The sequence below is a fragment of the Camelina sativa genome, chromosome 6 (assembly GCF_030686135.1).
Source record: "Camelina sativa cultivar CO46 ecotype springtype chromosome 6, ASM3068613v1".
Taxonomy (NCBI): Eukaryota; Viridiplantae; Streptophyta; class Magnoliopsida; order Brassicales; family Brassicaceae; genus Camelina; species Camelina sativa.
In genome coordinates, this window is record NC_141885.1 from 17,507,553 (window position 1) to 17,529,652 (window position 22,100).

Genomic DNA, 22,100 nt, shown 5'->3' on the forward strand with positions numbered 1-22,100 from the left:
TTTCCTTTTTTTTTTTTTTTAACTTACTTATTACTTTTCAGATTTTTTTACTGAACCGATTCTGCAACATGTTTTGTACTAATTCCACCAGCTTTTTAAATCTCTCTGCACGATCATAAAACCAAAAAAAACAATATTATAAAAATTATTAATATCGTTTTCTATTCAGTTGTCAATAGAAATAAAAATACTCAAAACCGCAAATGTGGGGTATATAACATTTTGGTAGAATTGGGCTTGATAATGGGCTGATTGAGATCACTTAAAGGCCCAATTTAGTATACTTGTCTGGCTTAACGCGAGAAGAATTCTGCAGTTTTCATTACTTATCAACTCCGCCGTCGTTATGTCTCTCCGTAAAACCCTAACCGCCGTGAATAAACCGGGTTCTTCAATCTCCGTCGCCGGTAATCTTAATAATGTTTCAGAGGTCACTGGTTCTTCTACTTCTTCTAGGATCACGTTTCGACCTCGTAAATTAAGGAAAGTTTCGTCAGATCCGATCATCGTCATCACCGCGTCGTCTCCTTCTCTATCAACCAAATCAGCGGTTGATCTCGCTCTCCTTCACTTAGAAAGCTCCGACGAAATCCTCGGAGCGTTAATCACAACGCACAACGATCCTCCAGTGTTCGAATCAACCAATCCTCCGTTCCTCTCCTTAGCGAGATCCATCCTCTACCAACAGCTCGCGACGAAAGCAGCCAAGTGTATATACGATAGGTTCATCTCTTTGTTCGACGGAGGTGAATCAGGTGTTCTCCCTGAATCAGTGATCTCACTCTCCGCCGTTGATCTCCGTAAGATCGGTGTCTCCGGGAGAAAAGCGAGTTACCTCCACGATCTAGCTGATAAGTACAAGAGCGGTGTGCTCTCCGATGAATTGATTTTGAAAATGAGTGATGAAGAGTTGATTGATCGGTTAACTTTGGTTAAAGGGATTGGAGTGTGGACTGTTCATATGTTTATGATCTTCTCGTTGCATAGACCTGATGTTTTGCCTGTGGGTGATCTTGGTGTGAGGAAAGGTGTGAAAGATCTTTATGGGTTGAGAGATCTTCCTGGTCCGTTACAGATGGAGCAGCTTTGTGAGAAATGGCGTCCTTATAGGTCCGTTGGTTCGTGGTACATGTGGAGACTCATCGAGGCTCGTAAGACCAAATAGCACCTAAATGGTAACAATTTTAACAAAACCTCTCTTTGTTGTCATTTATTGCTCTGATCTGAAGAGCAAATATTTTGACGGATGATATGAACATAGACAATCTTGATTTCTTAATGGAAAGTTTCATGCTTGACTTTGGAAGTTTGAACAGTTACATGATTAGAAAGGATAAGAGACACTTGCTAGTTGGTTTGACATTTAAGTTCTGCCTCATGGTTAGTAGCTTTTGGATTACTTTATTGAAGTAGAAATCTCCCAATTCTTTAAAGCCTATATCATCATCTTAAAGTAGTGTTATTATCTTTGCGTATGTGTCTTCTATAGCTAGCAACAATCCTAGTAACATGACTGATCTTTTCTCAGTGAAGCTTCTATATCGTTCGTTGTAGTACGATTTGTTGCAACCAATCATTTCAGTAATGATTACTGAAGACCCAGTTGTTCTTTGTCGGCTCGGACAGATGCTCTGATTCTGTGACGAATAAGCTATTCCACGCCCATTACTTTGCTAGTAATCTGAGTTTTCTCTTTTGTATATTTGAGCACGTAAGAGAAACCTTTTTATTTATCCTAACCGTGTTCCACAGATCTAGTTATGATTCTGTGATTGTTGTAACTTGTAAAACATGTATTATATGTGGTTTTCATTTTGCTTTGACTTCTTGTATAGAGAAGCGCCAACTAGTTGTATCGTCCTTGTATTGGGCTTGGCCCAATAATCAATTGTAGACCTAGTGTGGATCTGATTCTGCCAAGTTACGTGTGAAATCAGCACTTAATCCATACGAAGAGAATCTAAAAACTCGTAAGGTTTGTGTCACGCGTAAAATTCAACCTCTTAAAGCGCAAATCTATTCCCATTGATTAACTTCAGTATTTGGTAAGAAATGAAGATGATCATAAAGTGCTACACAGCTGTGGGAAACAAAGAATCTGAAAAATGAGAGACATGAGACATGTGGAGATAAATAAAAGTTGCAGGTTTTGTTGTGCTTATGTGGACCAGCTTTTCTTTCTTTCACACTTTAATTCTTCTTCAACCCTCCCCACCAGAAAACAATAATTTAGTATGTCTTCTCTTTCAAGACTATGATTAACTCTGATTAAGTTATTTGCTAGTAAAACTTAGTAGTAGTATTTATTAAACACCTATATTAGAAACCCTAATTTCATTTGTATGGGAAAGTGAAGTTATTAGTATTATTATTAGTAAATAATATCAAACTCCATGCAAACCCTCCATCCAACACGGCAACACCATATGTATACTCATTTATTATATAAAACTATAACATTAAATTAAATCTCATAGAGAATTTGTGAAGATTGATAAATAGAGATATTTTGAGAGTGTATTGGATTGACAAACATGGATATATTAAGTGTTATTCTTTATTTTATGGTATGTTAAAACTTCAAGTCATACCTAAAACATTGTAACAAAAATCATACTAGTCACTAAAATGAAAAACAAAAAATTGGTTAAATTAGAACAAGTAGTTCAATACACCTGTAACTTTCCTTTCACTCACCATTTTTAAAGTCTTACGAGTAGGTAATAAGTTTGACTAAACTAGGGTTTTTTGCAGACACACATTAATTAGTAACACCATCATCATAAAAGAAAATAGAGAAAGAGAGAGAAATGCAATAATGGGAGATGGACCAAAGGTGCAGGTGGTGAAAGATAACAAACATATGACAATGTCTCGAAATTAAGAGGCACCACCACACAAACCCACACTCTCTCTCTCTCTCTAGTAGGTTTTTAAATCAATATTTTGTTGGATTTTCATGTGAAATAAACTTGATGGGTGATAGGAAACAAACGCACATACGTCATCAATTCAACCCTTAATTTCTATTTCTCCTTCTCCTTCTTCTTCTTCATCAATATCATCAATATCATCTCACTACTCTTCTTTATAACAAAAAGCATCTCTATAATCGTCGCTAAGGTGAGTACAAAATTCATTAGATTCCTTCTCTTATTTTGCATGCATTAGTGAATGATTATTCTATGATGATTATTAATTCTAACAAAGTGGTCTTCTTCTTTTGAGTCAGATTTTCAATGGAGGTTGGAGGAAAAGGTAATGCAATTACTTCCACAACAATGATCTCAACCAACACCTTAGAAGTAAAGGCACACACCAAACCGGTCCCCGATCCAGAAGCCAAACCAGAGTCAGCAGATCCATCCATAGCTTTATTCCCGATCAAGAAAGAAACCCAAAAACCGAGGACACGTGTCGACCAACCAGCTAAGTACTGTGAATGCCAGAAGAACCACGCGGCCTCCACCGGAGGACACGTTGTAGACGGATGCTGCGAGTTCTTGGCCGGTGGTGAAGAAGGCACGTTCGGTGCGCTAAAATGCGCCGCCTGTAATTGTCATCGGAGCTTCCACAAGAAAGAAGTGTACGGACACAAACAAGATCAGATGATGATAACTCCGGCTTTCTACAACAGCAACAGCTCGTACAAGGCTATGCAGCCACGTGTGATGCATCCAATGGGTGAGATTGGACGGAGGACTTCGTCGTCGAGTGAGGATATGAAGAAGATTCTTAGCCATCGTAACCAGAACGTTGATGGGAGATGTTTGATGATGATGATGACGACGACGACGAGGAAGAAGAAGAAGAGAGTGAGAACCAAGATCAACGAAGAACAAAAGGAGAAGATGAAGGAGTTTGCGGAGAGATTAGGGTGGAGGATGCAGAAGAAAGATGAAGAAGAGATTGATAAGTTTTGTAAGGTGGTGAATCTGAGGAGACAGGTTTTTAAAGTTTGGATGCATAATAACAAGCAAGCAATGAAGAGGAACAGTAACACCACTAGTGAATTGTGATCACCGTCTAAAGTGAATTATACTTTATATATATAAATTTTGGCCTTCAAATTTGTTCAAAATCGTGAAGTATGAATCCATCACTAAATCTGTGCAATTATATATGTGTTGTTTTAAAAAAAAAAAAATATATATCTCAATCTGGGATTACGATTCTTTATTTTATTAGTGTGTGGCTGAAGAAAGTGATAAAATTAGACCTTTGAATATAAATAAATAACATCTAAGTAAATTAATGTTTCAAATCAACACTTTAGCAATAAGCTCGAATAGCTCAGTTGGTTAGAGCGTGTGGCTGTTAACCACAAGGTCGGAGGTTCGACCCCTCCTTCTAGCGTTTCTCAAAGTTGATTCTTCTAGATTTTTGGTGCTAATTCATGTAACAATAAGCTCGCATAACCCATATTTTTGTACTCAACCGATGCAGAAAACCAACCGTTGATAGCTGAAAAACAACATGATGCAATTATGTTATTATTGACCTAATGCAATTCACATATAGGTTAATTTTTATCAAGTGTGTGAATATAATTCTTTCTAATCATCTCCCTCTCTTGTCACTTCAATACCAGCAAAATTTGGGCTTCATCAGCCAATCAGTCCTTGAATTATTTAAAACACACAAAGAACTTGGACTAAGTTTTTACCGTTTTTTTGTTATTTCTAATTTTTGGTCTTTCTGTCTTCTTTGTTGTTTCTGCAACTGCTGTCACAAATAAAAAATGGTATAAAATTTAACTTTTTATCAAAAAAAAAGAAAAGACTTGGACTAAGTTTAGAAAAAGGTTTTAAAAAGGATCTTGCTTGTTAGAGATATAATTTTTCTTTTTCTAATTGTTTCTGAGATGTTTCCCTTTTTTTTATTTTTGCCCTTTAAGCTGGACAAATTGCAGTCAGTCCAATAATAATTATAAATTGTTGTAGATGGATCAGACAAATAAATTAGTATTGCACGAGACAAGTAAGTAGTATATAAAACTCTAGAAAGCCATTGTCCATTTGAATTGTCTAAAAGATGTAGACGTAATAGTCAGCATCAAACACATTTGACCGGCGATTTAATAGGGGACGGATCGAGATTCACGAGAAGATGTATATACATCATGTGGGTGTAACACTATAACACATGTTTTATTAATTACGTAATATAAAAATTTAATTTAGTTTGTTGGAGTGGAGATCTCATACAGACAAGAACTTTTTTAAAAAAAGAAAAAGGTCAACAGATCTACTATTTTCTTTTCATGTCACAAAGCAAACTTGGCCTACTACTTAAACACCATCAGGAGGAGAAAGATTCAAGAACACACCTAACACAAGAAAAAAAAAAGACATCCACCTTTTTCATACACACCACACCAGAGACCATGTTTAGAGCCATGAGCACTAGGAAACCCCATGGTGGCTATGAAAAGCTCGGCGAGGAAGAAGCGAGGTTGAAAAGGGTCGCGAGCGTTCCGGCTGGTGTTTATGGTCAATCAAGAAACCCGATGGATCAAGAGGTGAAGAAGACACCGACGACGGTGAAACCAACCGGTGGTTCTGTTCATCCTTTATTCAGTTTCTTTGACGTTCATTTCCAAAGGAAGAAGAAGAAGTCTACGACGAAGAAGAAGAGTTTGGCGACTTCGAAACCCGAGTTTGCGAGGTATATGGAGTATGTGAAGGAAGGAGGTGTGTGGGATCCGAGTTCTAACGCACCTGTGATTCATTACAGATAGATTAATGGACAAGAAAAAAACGAATAAAAAGATTTGTATATCATTCTCTTTTCTTTTAATATATATAATCTCTTGCAAAAGAATCCAACCATTCTGTAAGTAGATTTGAAACGATGGATTAAGCAATGAATTTGTACACTTTAAATGGTTATTTCAAGAATAAGATAAATTAAAAAAAGTTCTTGACTTTATTATTGATCAACAAGTTGGTTTTTGAACTTTTGACAACTTTTATATAAACATATATGGTTGAATCAATTCCTAATTTGGTGATATATATTAGCGGTCCAAGCTCAAGAAGACCTTCTCCAGCTTTGAATTAGGTTATGTTCTATATTCTTCATATTCCCACCTTTAGCATTTATCTTTTAAAAAATCCAAGCAAAAAGAAAGAAAATTTCAAATTCTTAATGGCAAGATGTACACATGGATTTGAATTTTTCTTCTCATCAAATTCCTGAAAAATATTATACTAATACATATCATAGTCTCATATTCTTGTGTGAAGACCAAATTTATTTGTAAAAGACACTATATAGTATAGAATATTACTATATGAACCGATTTGAATACTCGTGTTCGCATGGGTCACGTAACACGTTTTAAGAAACCGTCTCTAAAAAGTAGTATTATCAGTTTGAATAAGACAAGAATAATTTTTTATAAAAAGACTTTTAAAATCGTTATCAAAATGGGCTTTACAGATTCGTGAACAGACAAATTTGGGCCATGGGTTTAAAATTTGCTTTTTTAAGACACAGAATGTAGCCACGTCATCGTTTTAATGACGTTAAAATGAATATTCGAGATATGACCCACTTGAACAAAGATCCCTTCAACGACGTCGTTTGTGATTACTTCCCGAAACCCTACCCATTTGATTCATTTACACAAAGTACCCCTTCGTTATCGCGCCGTCCTTGCTCGTTACGCTTACCGTTAAAGGTTATAATTGTCTTTTCAGATATATCTCCAAAAAGACCACGTTTACAAAAAAGATAAATTAAATATAAACGAATTTTGTTAAGAAATGGGTCGCCTAGAATAGAGGAAGAAGCAAACGAAGAACAAAAAAAACAAAAGCGTTTTAAATATTTGCGGAGATACAAAGCTGTGTGTGAGAGAGAGAGAGATTTAAAAAAAAAAAAAAAAAAAAAAGCCTTGGAGAAGAGGTCTTCTTCTTCTTCCCTCCTCCTCCTCTTTTTATACGATGTCGTATCGCTCTTCTTCTTCTTCATAAATATCTTCGCCGTCGTATCGCTTCCGTTTAACACCGATCTCTACCGTTGGAATCTTTTTATTTATTTATTTATTCAGCTTTCTTCTTCCGTGGAGAGATCCCCTTCGCGCTTGAGGTAATCCTTCTTTTTGCGCCTTCCGGATTTTGTTTCTGTTGTTGTTGTTGCTCCGTGTAATTTCTGGGAAAATTTCGTCATCGTAGGTCTGAATCTTTTGAGATTCGTTTTGATTATCGATTTGTAATTGATTTTGCCAGCTTCTTCTCGATTCTAGGTTTTTTTTTTTTTTTTTTTGGTTTAGGTATAGCGATGGTGTAGATGTGGTTCAATTAGCTAATTGATTTGCATTTCGTAATTGTTTTGTCTTTCGTTTTCTGATTTCGGAACGCTCTTGTGATTTTTTGGATTTTGAATTGATTTTTTTTTTTTGTTGTGTGGCAGAGAGAGCCATGCCTACGTTTTCTGCTATTGCTTTGGATAGAATGATAGAGCCAGGGGCTTCCACATCTGTCGAGAGTGTTCCAACCGCGTTTTACTCAAGGCCGCCGATATCAAAACTTGAGAAAGGTAAAGGTAAATTACCTAACGAGAGGACGGCGACTCGTCCTCAGATGTCACCTGCTCTCTACGCTACTCCTGATGCGATCCCGCTTCCCAATTCGCCATCTTCTTTCCCGCCTTCGCCTTACATTATCAACCACAAATCACGTGGACCTCCGCGTCTTCTTAAAAGCTCTTCTGAGGCTAATGTTGTCTCTTCTTCTTCTTCTTCTTCTTCTTCTTCTTCTTCTTCTTCCCACCTGAAGAAAGAGGAAACTATTACTGCTGCTGAAACTGATTTAAAGGTTTCCCCTCGGAGGAGGTCCACCTCCTTCTCCTTTCCTATCAGTGAGGCTACTGAAGAGGATTTTTCCAGTGGAGTTCATGCTCATCATGTTGCTAACTTTAATTTTGATGGTCCTGTTGGGAATTGGAGTCCGCTTGACGGTAAAATTGAGAATGGAGGAAACTCAGAGTTGGAGGATAATGCTGCCAATGGTTTAGATAGGGAAAATAATAATATGTCTGAGCCTGTCACTATCAAAACAGACAAGGAGAGTGAGTCTGAAGATTTCTATGACCCAGGTGAATCAGGAAGCTTCACAAGTAACACCGAAGTAGAGGGTGATGCTGGAGAGGAAGGTTCACAAAGACTTGCTACACCTGTGGGAGAGTTTTATGATGCTTGGGATGGTACTTATCTAAACCTTATTCTCTTACTACGTATTTCCTTGTGAGATGACTGTCAATGCAAATGATCTTAACATTCCCAAGATAGTATGACTAAACACATGTTCCGAGTCCCTTCTCTTTTTGACCTTTGTGCTTTTCGGGATATCGGTACTGTTTCTTAAATGTGCAGTAGTAGCCTTTTCTTGTTTTCCAGTTATGTGTGCTTCTGGATTTATTGAAAGTGAGGAGAAAGTTGTCCTAATCATGAGGACTAATGCATTATTCATTTCCCATGTATCTCATAAGTATCATAAAAGTTAAACTTTAACTTGACGGTATAATTTAGAACTGTTTGTAATGCATTTTTGTTTTTTTTTTCCAGAACTATCAACCGACAGTGGAATGCAGAGTTCAGTTAACAACATCGAATCTGAACTAAGGGAGATAAGGCTTAGTTTACTAATGGAAATCGAGAAAAGAAAACAAACAGAGGAGTCTCTGGAGCAGATGCAAATTCACTGGCAGAGACTCCGTGAACAGTTGGCTCAGGTTGGTATGTTCGTTCCTATTGATCCTACCGCCTCGACCAACAACATGAATCTAGCAGAAGAACTACGCTGCCAACTCGAGGTTGCTAGGTTTGTCTCTGACTCTTTAGGCAGAGGTATGGCGAAGGCGGAGGTAGAGATGGAGATGGAATCTATGCTCGAAACTAAGAACTTTGAAATCACACGGTTGTCTGATCGTGTACACTACTATGAGGCTGTGAATAGAGAAATGTCCCAACGAAACCAAGAGGCCATAGGTAAAAGAAAATCACTATCATTCACCAAATGATCCTTTGCCATCTCTTATCTCTTTTTTTTTTTTTTCAAACTCTAATCTCCCATTTTTGTTGATACCAGAGGTAGCACGACGAGAGAGGCAGAAGAGAAAGAAGAGGCAGAGATGGATTTGGGGATCAATTGCAGCAACCATTACTCTAGGAAGTGCGGCATTGGCATGGTCTTACATTCCCGCAGCCAAGCCATCATCCGAAGTATCAAAACCTTTTAAGGATGATTAAGTAAGTCTCTTGTCTCAGGTGACGGGTTTGATGCGAGCATGAGAAATAAAAGATACAGGACGTTTAGCGTACGCCTTGTGAATAGAAATATATATACATATATTTGGTTATTGTTTTAACTGTTCTCAAGAGGATGTATAGCTCCGAGAAGCTGCAAACACTTTTTTTTGCGGTGGCATACTGAGTGGCAGCCATAGTCACTAATATTTGGTTCGGTTTGTTTCCTGTTAACAGTCAATGTTAGCTCTAGTGTAAGGTGCTTGGCTTTTGCTTACATCTCAAAGAAACCTTACATTTTTGAATTTGATTTATTCTTAATTTCCACCAACGGGCTCAGAATCCAACATTTGATAATTTGAAAAGATATGGAGGGATACAATTTTTAATTTTAACCTGTTAAGCTTAATTGATTTGATTATCTGTCGTCTTTGAACCAGTTAAGTACAACGTACACTGCGAATGCGAGCGCAAATGTAACTGCAACCAGAAATACAGATATTTGAACTAATAGAGATGACTCAAAGGCTTCACGTAGAAGCGAGTTCCACGTTGTAGACCACAAGATGCAGAAAAGAGAACCCACAATGGCACCCACCACCACTTGACTGCTTGTGTGTAGCTTCTGTGAAACCCTTAAACGTATCTATACACAAGAAAAAAACAAAATATCTCTCAAGTTTTCAACATTGTAATAACGCAGAGAGAAAGGGAGATCAAATACTAAATGATTCCAAGCCTAAATGGATAAGGAGATTGGTTGCTAAAGCATGGAATGACTTACAAAGTATGAACCCAATGCGAGGATGAAGCCGCTAAGTAACAAAGAGACTCCACTGGTTTCAAGCCATTCCATAACTGCAGAAAACACGACCCCGGGTGGGTATTGTCTCAAAACAGTTTGATGATGATAGTGAGACAGTTTAAGCTGCTAAGTGCTTTTTTTACTTTACCGGATAAAACAGCAAAGACAGATATGAAAGAAATGGATTGAGCGTGAGAAGATGGCATCCCGGGATCAGATCGCAATGTTGCAAAAGGTCTCTCTTGGTTAAGTATACGTTTCAGAACTAGAGAGAGAGCGGAATTCAAAATCGATCCAATGGCTGCCCACAAGGCTGCACCATCATGTCGTAGAAGAATGATCGAACCAAATAGAGCAGACACAACCCATTTGCTCTGTCATCATCATCATTTAAAAACAGGGGTCAGAAACACCAATTTCGATACTAAAAAGGGGACATTTCATCGAACACATTGCGTGCAACAATGAGAATACATCACTACCTACTTACCAGACGATTAAGAATGGCTTCAATACCAACCAACTCGTCCCGAAGCTCCGAGGAACCTCTGATGGAAGATTCTTGCTCGATTGCCTCAAAATTTTTGTTACCGTCATTACTGCTGCTTCCTCCGTCTCTGCTAGAGAATCTTTTAACGGTCATAGATCCAGAGTCAGAGACAAACAAAGGAGACCCACGAGAGATAAATCGAACAATAGCTCGAAAGTCTCGAACTTTTCAGGTTTGAGGAGGAAGTTTCAAAGTAGAAAAATTGCAATAGTGGAGAAGGAGAGAAGAAGAAGAAGACGACGACGTTGCCATGGATCATCGAATCCATTCATCTTCATCCACGTGGCGTGATGCAGAATCAATGGGTAAGCAAATTAATGGGCTTGTTTCCTCAGTTGAGGACCATATATTAAAACTTCTGGTCCATTACATTGATGTAATAGTAATATTTTGATTTCTTCTCTTGTGTGGGAGAGAGAGGAGTATGTTACAATGTTGTGTTGACATGAAAATGTGAAAGTTTCAATACCGTTAAAATTCGAATATTACTGTAAGCTGTCACATATATACGGGTCCGATTGGTAAACGTTAAAAGTTGTACCACTTGTACGGCTTTTTTGTTTGTGTTTACCAATCAAACACAGTAACACACTATGGTTTCTTCATGCCTAATTTTGTAAGTAAACTTTCACCATATATATTTTATCTTAAATCATACTCCTTCTTTCCCATTTTCTAAGAGTTTTTGTATAAAAACACAAAAATTTAAAAACAATAAATATTTTGTCATTTATAAAATTACAACCAACAAGAATTGAAATAGTCATAAATTGTTAAATTACTAAAAAAATTGTGCATAAAAATTTGAAAAAATCTTATAATAAGTGGAACAAAAAAAACCTAACAAATCTTATATAATGGGATAGAGAGAATAACAAAAACATTAGTTAATTCGTCGTTTGTGTGTAAATTTATATGTAGGTAGTTATGAGTTTATATGTGTAAATTTATATGTAGGTAATTATGAGTTTATATATAGAGGCTACCACACAGTCACCGGTCACCACCACAACTTCTCCGATTAATGGGAGCTATCAACTATTTCTAGAAGGAGGTCAAATTTGATCAAACAATATAATAACTTATTTTCACCACATAAAATACAAGTTTTAGGAATATGGTTCACTCCACAAGAATATTCTTGATATTTCTTTATAAGTTCTAGTACTAGAACCGTGCCTGGGATTATATGGACCAAAAGCAGTGTTTAAAAAAAGGCCTTCAATTTTTTTTATACATAATAACTAATATAATCAGAAAAAAGAAACAAGCATAGAACCAAAATCTTAATTCTAAAACATAAATTTTCTTCTCTTTTGTGCTACAAAATCATTAACCAAACTCTAAAGGTGATTGAAGAAGTGAGAACAATGAGTCTCTTTAGTTACCATAATTTATTTTAATTTTAGTTTCTAACCGAAGTCTTCTTTGTCAGTTTCTCTAGAACCATCGCCGGTCTCATCTTTTCTTAACCACATATATTTTTTATTGGGTCTAACTATTAAGCTTATTTGGGAAAATTAGGGCCTTTAGTTATTTTCCAAAAAAATAGGCCGGTAGTGAATGTTTCTTTTATTAACACATAGCCACTGCTCTGAGTTCTACTTGGTTTTCTCTTTTCACATTAGTTTTAATTTTAATTAGTAACATTTTTAGTAAGTCATGTCGTCTTACAAGTTTGATGATTGAGTCAATTTATAAACCATCTAAAGTTATATATTCCTAATAACAGATTGAGTCAATTTACAAATTTGTAAGTAATTTTATAATCTTTGTTACTAAATAAATTAATTTTTATTTTTATATATGTTTATTTTCATATGTTAATTTAGATATATTATATGATTATAAATTTGAATTTGGTGCCACTTCACTTTGAAACATATGTCAACAATAAATGTGAAAGCATATAATTGTATTAATTTACAAAAGTACAAAACAATCAAATACTATGAAATAACAATAGTGTACGCCATAATGTTCAATGTGAGTTCTTGAAACTGTTAGTATAGTTTATTATTAGGATCCCTTTATTATTATACTGGAGTAGTAGATTAGTTACGTAGGCTATATTAAACTATTAGAATATGACCCGTGATAGATGATGAATTGAATTTTTTTTGTTTATATTATAATTTTTATTTAAAACATTATATATGTGATTATTTATTTATTTTAAAGTTTTTTTAGATAGAACATTATAGTATACTATGAAATCATATGCTGAATATGACTTATGAAAATAACATCTCTTTTGTAAGATATATTCTAGTAGATCTAAATTTTTACCTGCGGTATACCACGAATTAAATTGTATTATATAAAAAAAAATTTTGTTTGTAAATTTATTTAATTTGTTTAGTGTTTAAAACTAGATATTGTATTTTGATTATTAATTATATGACTTAACCATAATATACCGCATATTAATTTTTAGACTAAATATGTAATATATATTTGTCAAAATCATCTTGACCAGAAAAGCCTACCAAACAACATTATTCCAAACTTTAATTTAATATGAGAAATCATATTTTTTTTAAATGATTTCAATTCCTTTAAAATGAGGGTTTTGATTCAACAACAGCCATGAGAGCCACCCACCAAAAGCCTCTTACTCCAAGACAAGGTTGTTTTTTGTTTTTTTCCTATTAACCAGTTCACATGGAAATGGATTTTTCATCAATATTCATGTGGCGATGCAATATAATTCAAATGGATGGACAAAAAACTGATGAGCTTACTAAGCGGCCGGAGATGAAAGAGATGGGGCAAATGAAATGAGTGGCTCTGGCTTGATGGTAAACAACAAAGACGGTGGAATTGAGTCCTTCAATGAAATCAGCCGACGTAAAATGCAAAAACACTAACGCTAAGATCGCCTTGTATTTCGATATCTCCATTGCTCTCTCTCTCTTTAAGTCATAAGATTAGTTGTAATTAATCTCATCTTAAAATCGTGCTGATGACCAGATAAAAACCAAAAACCAAAACATATCAAGATTCATAATTTTTTTTACTTAAACTTGGTTTTAATAACCAGATACAGATTTAAAATATATATCTAAAAGAGTAAAATGAAGTAATACCCTTAGTATATATACGATGCTTGAGTAAATTCTGAATCTTCTTCCTTTGCCTTCTTCTCTTGCTTAAAGTCTCCTCTTCCCACACTTATGTTGGTTCCAATTCTCTGGGAATCGTGGACTGGGTTGGGTGATTAAAAATCAGATTGTCTTCCTTTCTTTAGGGATTCAGTATCGGAGAGACTAATATCGAGAGGCGAAAGAATAATTTTTTTTAGGTTTGATGTCTCTCTATTCATAAACTTAGAGAATGAAGGGCTAAGATATCAAAATAAAAACGAACGGCTGAAATTATAACATGAAATTAGGTTACATTACCGGGTCAAATTGACCTGCCTGTTTATCTGATTTCAGATTAATTCTAATTAGGACTTTACCCTCCTTGCAAAACTGATTTTGTCGTAATTCCAATAGGCATATCCTTATATTACTTACAAAACTAACATTTGTTTTATAATTGTGTTTAAGATTAATAGGAGGGATGTGTGACAGAAAATAATTGCTACTAGATTTTAACCCGTGATACATGGCGGGACAAATTGTTATTTTTGATTTTCAAATTTATTTTATTTTTTACATACTGTTATTAGTCAAATTAATAAAAAAAATTTTAGGACTAATATAATTTTGTGTTATTTCATTTGTCATATGTATAAGTTTCGTATTATGGGATTTGTGTAAGCATTACATCACAGACATATAAATTTTATTATTATTTATAATTTATTTTGTACTTGTTTGTTAAATATTGGATATTTTGTAAAGAGAAGAATAACTAAATTTTCATGTCACTTGTGTTGCTAAATGTTTATATTAAATTTTTAAGCCGCGATACACCGCATGACCATTTGTTTGTCGTTATATGTAGTTTGTTTTGTTTAGTGTTTGAGATTCTATCTGAACTTTTAAGTATTATAACAAAATAAGGAGATCTAAATACATGATAAGATATTTATAAGATGTGATTAAGTCACATTTTTCCTAATGATTTAATTATTTTACACAATCTTAGTTAAAAAAACTTAATTTGATATGTCAAATATTTCAATATTAGTAGTGTTGACAAATAATAAAAGAAGGATTTAACCCGTACTTTAGCACAAAGTTAATGATAATTTATTAATTTCAATCTGTCATCTTTATAACCCGTCAACTATATAACCATATTGTATAGTATTTTAAACTTTTTATTAAGTTTTTATATATATCAATAATAATATTTTAAAAAATGGGAATCTAAATTCTTATTAGATTAAGAATCGAAGTTAATATATATTTCATAGTCTATGTTTTCATGTAATTTGATATCTGTTTTTTAGTTAGAACCGAATGTAAATATATAAGAAACAAAATCTGAAGTAATTGTTATTTTTGGAGAGATTAACTTTGTAAATAAGATGTTATGTAATTATAATTAAAATCTAAAACTTCAAAAATATTAATATAAATTCGACCATACCTAAAATTAAGTTGAAATATTTTAGGGTATTACTTTGAAGTAAGTAAGTTAAAATTAAATTGAAATATATTTGTTAAACTATATATTAATAATAATAAAATTGTTAATAATTAAAAAATACAAATAAGTATATAGGCAAGGAAAAAATTACAAATATACAAATAGGACTTGGTTGAATGTACAAAATCTTTTTGGGTGTTTTACGTTAAGCCATTTATGGTTTGATATGTAAATATAATAATAGATCATATGTGAATTTAAAAATAAAACAAATGTCAATATGTCATGGTGTCACGTTACATACATGAAGGAAAAAAGACATACAGTAAATTAAAATAAAAATAGTAGAAGAAGATGTTCATTTCCCAGTCTTCCCAAACGATCCTGCTCAAAAACCTGGACGAAAAAAAAAAGTGAAGTTCAGTTAATTAACTTCACATATCTATTTTGGTGGTTTTATCAATTCCCAACGGATTCAATTTTTCATGACGATAACAACAAAGCTCCGATCGATTTGTACTCAATTGATTTACTTGATCCAATATGAAGATGAAGAAAATTTCTTCTCTCGGATACACCATAGAAAAGCAAAAGAATCCGTTATTAGAATCTCTATTACGAATATTGATTAGATAAGAATAGTTGCTATTGGATGTGATGAGTTGACAGCATATGAATGATATGTATTTATAGTGGTTTATAGAAGTCGTTGCGGATAGAGATGAAGAGGTTATCGATATTTTGGTGAGCAAGTACAAAATTTGTCCAAAATCTTAATTATAGATAGAATTTTGATTGATTGAATTTAAATCGTAATCTTAATTATCTTAATGATGGATAGAAATCTGTCAAAAAGAAATTTCGGAGTAATAATTAATAAAAGATTTCCTTATCTGATTTTTATCAAATATGGTTTTCCTAAACTACGAATATTAATTCTAATAAATGAAATTACGATTTTACTTACTAATTTTGTGGCATCAGAATAGCTAAATTTGCGGTTGGGTATTGTTGCCATATCCAAATATTATCATTTTCTGGTTTGCAAAAATCATGGGTAGATTGTTTAAGATTTGAGTAATTAATTTAATGATCATTAGATTTTTTTAAAGAATGTTTTAATTACAATGGTATTATCTGTAAATAAATTTCAATTCCAAGTCTTTTTTATCAAAACTGCTGTGAAAATGTTAATATAGATGAATATAAGAAACGATGACCAATGTAACAGCCTTCATGACTTCAGATATATATATTTTTTTTCTTTTTTACTTGCAAAAATTGACCGTTTGTCTAATTGTTGTAAACGTATATTTTTATTTTGTTTTGGTCTCAACACTCATAAGAAATAAAGCAGACTTCCTAAACTTAATCATATCCATGGGAATTAAGGAGATGAAAGGCAAAAGCCACTTTACCAGTTACCATACGTTTGGAATTATTTTTTTGGTCAACGTTCTATTAATACAAAGAAATGCATTGGGCAAACAACAGTGTGTGGCTCTTAAAAAGAACTAGCAGAAAAATCTGGGCTACGTCCGGTATGCATTTTACATAGTACTACCCTCCTTCTAAACACTGGCATGGATTTTTTTGTATAAACATCACTAAATCTTCACTTTAAACATCCAACAAAATATGTATATTTAGACTCACAACATTGTTCTAGAATTTAAAATGTTACAGAAATATCATGAGTAAGAAAGTAAATATATATTTTCATTATATATCGTCTATACAAAGTAAATTAATTAACCTACGAAAGCATTCTAATGTGAAAGATTTGTGGCCTAGTCTAATGTGAAAGATTTCTTGTTAAGAGTTAGTCTAATTCTCGCCACATGGATATGAACTTGAAGATAATAACCGAACAATACCATACGAAATCAAATTTCTCCACTAAACAGTCTTGCAATGCTATTTCGAATACATCTCCACCTCTTGCTACTCAAACACTATCCACCTCCTGCTACTCAAACACCTAGCTATCCACCTCATGCAACTTCAAACAGCTCTGTCCTTCGATTCGTTTCATTTTTGTGGTGGGAAGTTGATTTGTATCTTGGGTGAACATTGTAACAACCATTGCATTTTGTTTTCAGAACATTTGTTGAGAACTGTTTGTAAGGTTTTACACTTCTTCACATTTGTACCACTATGAGATTTTTTTTCGTAGCAACATACTATATTCTAAAACTTGTATGATTTTATTTAACTTAATAATTTTTATAATTGGAACGTAACCTGATTTATCTTGCAGATGTTGGGTCCATTCCACATGTATTAATATCCTCTAACTTGAAAATAATAGTCTGATTTGTCACTTTTTCCTGCACATTGTTGAAAGCTCTGAAACATAAAATCAGCAAATTGGTGAGAAGACAGAGCTAACTCGTTATAATAAGAAGCGTACTCCAATGGAACTTGTTCCTTTTTTTTTCCCTGGCTTTAAAGTGGTATGCCTTGTCAATTAGCTATAGAAGCTCAAGTATTGATTTTATTTTTGTTCCTTCAAAAGAAGATATTTACTTTGGTTCCTTCAAAAGAAGAGAATAAACACAATTAGATACTGGCAATAAATAAAAATAACATGCAAAATAGTGTGAAATCCTTAAGACCTCTTTGCAACCCAATCGAAAAAGCCATGCATCATGAGATGAGACACACTCTCAAGTGAAGCATTACAAAGTAATCCATTTTTTTTCTTTAAGAGATAATTACAAAACCAATTTTATATCCAAATAAAAGAGAGAGAAACATGTGGAAGAGAAGCAAGGTCAAGGTGTCAAAAATGACGAATCATAAATCACACAAGCTTTCCAAAATCGTGAGTCAAAGATTGATCGAAAAATAAATGATTCAAAGTCGTCACAATCAAAGTGATCATGATTCATGAATGATCAGATCATATATAGAAACCCAACATATATCCAGACAAACCCAGTCAATGATTAATTGTCTACGCATCTAAACAAAGCTTTAAACTGAAAATATATACCTCAAGTATAGTACTCCCATAGAAAATACGTTAGGGCGGCGGCTAGACTGGAAAATTATGGTGTGAAGAAGAATTTGAGTTAAGATAATAAAAAACGTTAATCATCGAAAGAATGCGTAGTGGCTCGGATTTTAATTAATTGGAATGTTGATTTGTAAGAAGAAGGAAAATTTTAGAAACTGTGATAAAAGAAAAAGAGATACGAAGAGTTTTGATAGCAAACCCTTAAAATCGATAACACGTGGCAAAAGAAATTATGTTGAGCTTAACTCGCTGACATGACATGTTAAGGGTGAAGATTAAAAATCTGGATAGGCCGAGGAGCCTCAAATTATCGCTTTTATTAGTAGTAATTAGCTAATTATTTAAATATCACTGGTAAATAACATGAAATTACAATAAAAATTTAATTAATCTATATTAGAAAAGACGGCCAACTCTCTCCATTTGAGTGACACATCAACAGTGGAGAGAGTGACACCTATCTATTTTCATTAAAAGCAAACAAACCTAAACTTAAAGGAATATGAAACATCTTTTATGTCTTTTTCTTTTATATCACAAACAGTTTCAATATTTACATAAGAAATTTAGAGAGGCTTAGAACATGTCCCAAAAAAATAGATGCATCACCAAAAGACAAAAAGACATCCAGAGTGAATCAAAGCGTCACTTCTTCCTCTTGGCGTAAACTATGAATGTATTTGGCATATGGTTTAAACGTTACAAATTTGTCAATAGTTTGAAAAGTTGCAGTAGTGATAGAGATATTGGTTAATATTGTAAAGAAATTTATGAGAGTTTGTCCCTAAAAAAATAAATTTTTATATATAAAGAACATTGGAGTTTTGTTCACTATCAGATGGAAGATATTTGAATAAATTTGTCGAATCGAGAGAGTGCCACCTGTTTGTCCTTCTTAAAATCAAATAAACCTAAATTAAAAGGAATATGAAACATCTTCCATGTCTTTTATTATTTTATTTTTTTTATATCACAAACAGTTTCAATATTTAACTAAGAAATTTAGAGAGGTTTAGAACATGTCTCAAGAAAATAGATGTATCACCAAAAGGAAAAAGGTATCAAGAGTGAATCAAAAGAGCCACTTCTTACTATTGGCGTAACCCATGAATGTATGAACATATGGTTAACGCGTTACAATTTTGTCAATAGTTTGAAGAGTTGCAGCAGTGATCAAGATATTGGTTAGTATTGTAGATAAATTCATGAAAGTTTGTCTTTAAAGAATTAAATTTTTATATATGAAGAAGAATGGAGGTTTGTTCACTATCAAATGGAAGATAGTTGAATAAAATTGTAAACATGTTAGTTTAGAAAAATACAAAGACAAAGAGGAAGATAGTTGAAGAAAATTATGAATGTTTGTATTCATATTCTAATATTTACAAGTTGTCAAAAATTAAATTATACGAACTTCTTATTAAAAAACAAATTCTAGAGTTATATTCAAGAAATTGAGAAGCTAACATGAATGTAAAATTTAGTTAACCAAAAAACTTTTTGTTACAAAATATGCATCCTTAGATAAAGCTTTTATTTGATATATTTTTTTGTTGTTTTAGACAAAAATTGTAGAATGATTAAATCTCTCAAAACAAAGTTGTTCATACATGTATCTAATTATTTAATTACAAAATGAGAAAAGTTATGTGAAGTATTAAAAGAAAATCAACATCAAACTATATTTTTCAAAATTTCTACAATTAAAAAAAAACAAAAATAATAAATCTTTACATATATTAAAAAGTATATATATAGTAGCAAAATTATTTAAAAAACGGTAAGTCATAAGTCCGCGCTATGCGCGTGGTTATTCATCTAGTTATATATGAATAAAAGACAAGTAGTATTTTACGTACTCCCGTTCCGTCGATTTGTGCAAAATAACAATGCAAAATGATTGTTAATCCGTACACTGAATTGTTTTGATCAGTAAAAGTTTATGGCTGGATGGTTTTTATCCGTACACGTTTATGGCTGGATGGTTATTATATATATATTTTTCGTTGGAATTGATCTGTTAACGTTTATGGCTGGATGTTTTTTTGCTGGAATTGATATATCTAACAATCCAGTGTACGGATTAAAACCATCCAACAATAAATATATATAGAACAGTAATATACATCAGTTGTGATATGATATATATTTAAAAATAATAAAACAAAATGCATATCAAATTATAGAGAAAAAACATAAAAATATTTTGTTTCTAAAAAGTTTTAGAATCATATAATTATTAACAAATATTTTAATTATAAAAGAGAGAAATGTGATAAAATATGTTAAAAATATTTAATATTATTAAATAAAATCATCAAACAAAATGCATATCAAATTATAAAGAAAAAATGTAGAGTTTTTGTGTCCGAACAAAATTTCAAAAAAATATTAATATAATCAAGTATTTAAGTAACTAAACATGAGGGGTATGTTTAAAAAAAAAAAAAAAAAAACTACAGTGCCACAATGCTACAGTGAGACACCACCTATTTCTATAATTATGAATACCTCTATTTTTTTATAACAAATAAGGAAAATAATAAACTTGAAGAACAAACAATTTTCTATTTCCTTGATACAAATTCGTCTTCTATTGGTTTTCTTGTGTATAAATATTCTAGGTGAGACCACAAGCTATTTTGAGCATTATAAAATGTTATTGTAAAGTTGTAAAATTTGAAGCTATAAAAAAGAGCTTAGAAAGTGTGTTTTCGGTTTTTTATGGTTAGGGTCTGACTGGTTCAACTGCAGCGTTTGCGGGAGATTGCGGAAGCGGGTGGTTGCGGTTTCAAGCGTTATTAAGCGTTTTGAATGACTGGTTTAGCGTTTTAAAATGGGTGCGTTTGCAGGGATTTTACGACTGGTTGACCCAGCGGGTGCAATAGCGGTTAAAACATAAGAAATGTAATACATAATTATATAAATGTTTTAAAACACCAAAATGTTAATTAAACTTGATTTATAATAAAAATTCATTAAAAATACTAAAATAATTATTCAGAAAACAAATAAATTTTATATTAAAATGAGAAGGAGTCATTGGTGATTTGTTTTATTATTTTTCATAAATAATCTTATTTTTTTAAATTTCTAATGAGATGTTATATTTATTTAGATTTTTATTAACTTTTGTGCGATGTGCTATTAAATTTACATCAAGTTTTCCAGGTTATTGTTAATTAGAATCTTATTTTCTTGTATAGTTGTTTATTTTCTAATATCCTCAATCGTATCCCTACTTCATTTTCTCTCATCCTTAATGAATAAAATGGTTAGGTAGAAAATATATAAAAAATATTTCAGTATCATTGATTTGTTTTTAGTTAAAAAAACAAAAAAACCGCAACCACCCACAACCGCAAATGTTTGTGGGAAACAGATTTTGGAATTCAGTGGTTTTAAGCGGTTGATAGCGATTTAGAGCGGTTTGTGTGATTGGTACCAATTACTAGCAACCGCTACCACCCGCAAACGCAACGTTTACAGGAGGTAGCTGGAGAACCAATCAACACCTTAATCAAAGAGTAGATGAATTGCACAGAGAAATATAATTATTCTCTTAGATCTACACAAATGCGCGTTTAGATAGAAAAGAAAGAGACATAGATTCGTTTCTTAGTTGGGATCAATCCTATTGAGAGAAATAGATTGAGTAAGGGTAGAAATAAATTATACTTTTAAAAGATAAATTTTGTTAATAAGAATCGAAATAAAAATTTGTTGGTTTAGCGCATTTCAAATGTATACAATATGCTTGTTTCTCTATACATTTTCATAATATACTGAGAATTAAATTATATTACTATTTTAACATAAAAAGACATATTCGAGCACAAAAAAATAATGACTTTGAAACATATACGTCAACAATAAAGGGACATTTTCAAAAATATCCCCATTACCCTGTCCCTTTTTGAAAATA

General features: G+C 32.8%; 4 protein-coding genes, 1 long non-coding RNA gene, 1 other non-coding gene and 1 pseudogene across 8 annotated transcripts; 5 read left to right on the forward strand and 2 right to left on the reverse strand.

The window, feature by feature from the left end:
* Positions 1-250: 250 nt before the first annotated feature.
* On the forward strand, positions 251-1,846 carry LOC104791315 (DNA-3-methyladenine glycosylase 1). Of its 2 annotated transcripts, none has more exons than XM_010517164.2 (2): positions 251-1,175; positions 1,529-1,846. In XM_010517164.2, the coding sequence occupies exon 1, from the start codon at positions 347-349 to the stop codon at positions 1,163-1,165; it is 819 nt and encodes a 272-aa protein (XP_010515466.2). In that variant the 5' UTR covers positions 251-346; the 3' UTR covers positions 1,166-1,175; positions 1,529-1,846. The 2 variants fall into 2 exon arrangements, with proteins under 2 accessions (XP_010515466.2, XP_010515467.2); XM_010517165.3 differs by lacking the exon at positions 1,529-1,846 and adding an exon at positions 1,308-1,350 and having other exon boundaries at positions 301-1,175.
* Positions 1,847-2,794: 948 nt separating this feature from the next.
* LOC104791316 (zinc-finger homeodomain protein 7 pseudogene) lies at positions 2,795-4,081 on the forward strand (annotated as a pseudogene). Its single transcript, XR_015559152.1, has 2 exons — positions 2,795-3,123; positions 3,233-4,081. The product of XR_015559152.1 is annotated as a zinc-finger homeodomain protein 7 pseudogene (transcript).
* A 201-nt stretch (positions 4,082-4,282) lies between these two features.
* Positions 4,283-4,356, forward strand: TRNAN-GUU (transfer RNA asparagine (anticodon GUU)). The gene has a single exon. It is a non-coding gene; the product is annotated as a tRNA-Asn (tRNA).
* An 856-nt stretch (positions 4,357-5,212) lies between these two features.
* On the forward strand, positions 5,213-5,820 carry LOC104791317 (uncharacterized). The gene has a single exon (XM_010517169.3). It carries the CDS (start codon positions 5,264-5,266, stop codon positions 5,738-5,740), a length of 477 nt encoding a protein of 158 aa, XP_010515471.1. The 5' UTR covers positions 5,213-5,263; the 3' UTR covers positions 5,741-5,820.
* A 942-nt stretch (positions 5,821-6,762) lies between these two features.
* LOC104791318 (uncharacterized) lies at positions 6,763-9,580 on the forward strand. The gene is made up of 4 exons (XM_010517170.3): positions 6,763-7,095; positions 7,420-8,211; positions 8,573-8,995; positions 9,096-9,580. Exons 2-4 carry the CDS (start codon positions 7,428-7,430, stop codon positions 9,254-9,256), a joined length of 1,368 nt encoding a protein of 455 aa, XP_010515472.2. The 5' UTR covers positions 6,763-7,095; positions 7,420-7,427; the 3' UTR covers positions 9,257-9,580.
* A 55-nt stretch (positions 9,581-9,635) lies between these two features.
* On the reverse strand, positions 9,636-12,036 carry LOC104791319 (lipid phosphate phosphatase epsilon 1, chloroplastic-like). Its single transcript, XM_087453217.1, has 4 exons — positions 10,549-12,036; positions 10,207-10,432; positions 10,038-10,111; positions 9,636-9,899 (listed from the first exon to the last, which is right to left on the reverse strand). Exons 1-4 carry the CDS (start codon positions 10,699-10,701, stop codon positions 9,672-9,674), a joined length of 681 nt encoding a protein of 226 aa, XP_087309343.1. The 5' UTR covers positions 10,702-12,036; the 3' UTR covers positions 9,636-9,671.
* A 1,002-nt stretch (positions 12,037-13,038) lies between these two features.
* LOC104791321 (uncharacterized) lies at positions 13,039-13,977 on the reverse strand. The gene is made up of 3 exons (XR_768892.2): positions 13,698-13,977; positions 13,353-13,570; positions 13,039-13,256 (listed from the first exon to the last, which is right to left on the reverse strand). It is a non-coding gene; the product is annotated as an uncharacterized LOC104791321 (long non-coding RNA).
* Between the last annotated feature and the right edge of the window lie 8,123 nt (positions 13,978-22,100).

What these genes read in the sequence shown, in the direction of transcription:
- LOC104791315 (XM_010517164.2), top strand. Translation starts at nt 347, where the DNA reads ATGTCTCTCCGTAAAACCCTAACCGCCGTGAATAAACCGGGTTCTTCA.
- LOC104791317 (XM_010517169.3), top strand. Translation starts at nt 5,264, where the DNA reads ATGTCACAAAGCAAACTTGGCCTACTACTTAAACACCATCAGGAGGAG.
- LOC104791318 (XM_010517170.3), top strand. Translation starts at nt 7,428, where the DNA reads ATGCCTACGTTTTCTGCTATTGCTTTGGATAGAATGATAGAGCCAGGG. An exon ending in GTTTTATGATGCTTGGGATG is followed by an intron (nt 8,212 to 8,572) that starts GTACTTATCTAA and finishes TTTTTTTTCCAG; the next exon opens with AACTATCAACCGACAGTGGA. An exon ending in ACGAAACCAAGAGGCCATAG is followed by an intron (nt 8,996 to 9,095) that starts GTAAAAGAAAAT and finishes TGTTGATACCAG; the next exon opens with AGGTAGCACGACGAGAGAGG.
- LOC104791319 (XM_087453217.1), bottom strand. Translation starts at nt 10,701, where the DNA reads ATGACCGTTAAAAGATTCTCTAGCAGAGACGGAGGAAGCAGCAGTAAT. An exon ending in AAGCCATTCTTAATCGTCTG is followed by an intron (nt 10,433 to 10,548) that starts GTAAGTAGGTAG and finishes TGATGATGACAG; the next exon opens with AGCAAATGGGTTGTGTCTGC. An exon ending in TCGCATTGGGTTCATACTTT is followed by an intron (nt 9,900 to 10,037) that starts GTAAGTCATTCC and finishes TCTTGTGTATAG; the next exon opens with ATACGTTTAAGGGTTTCACA.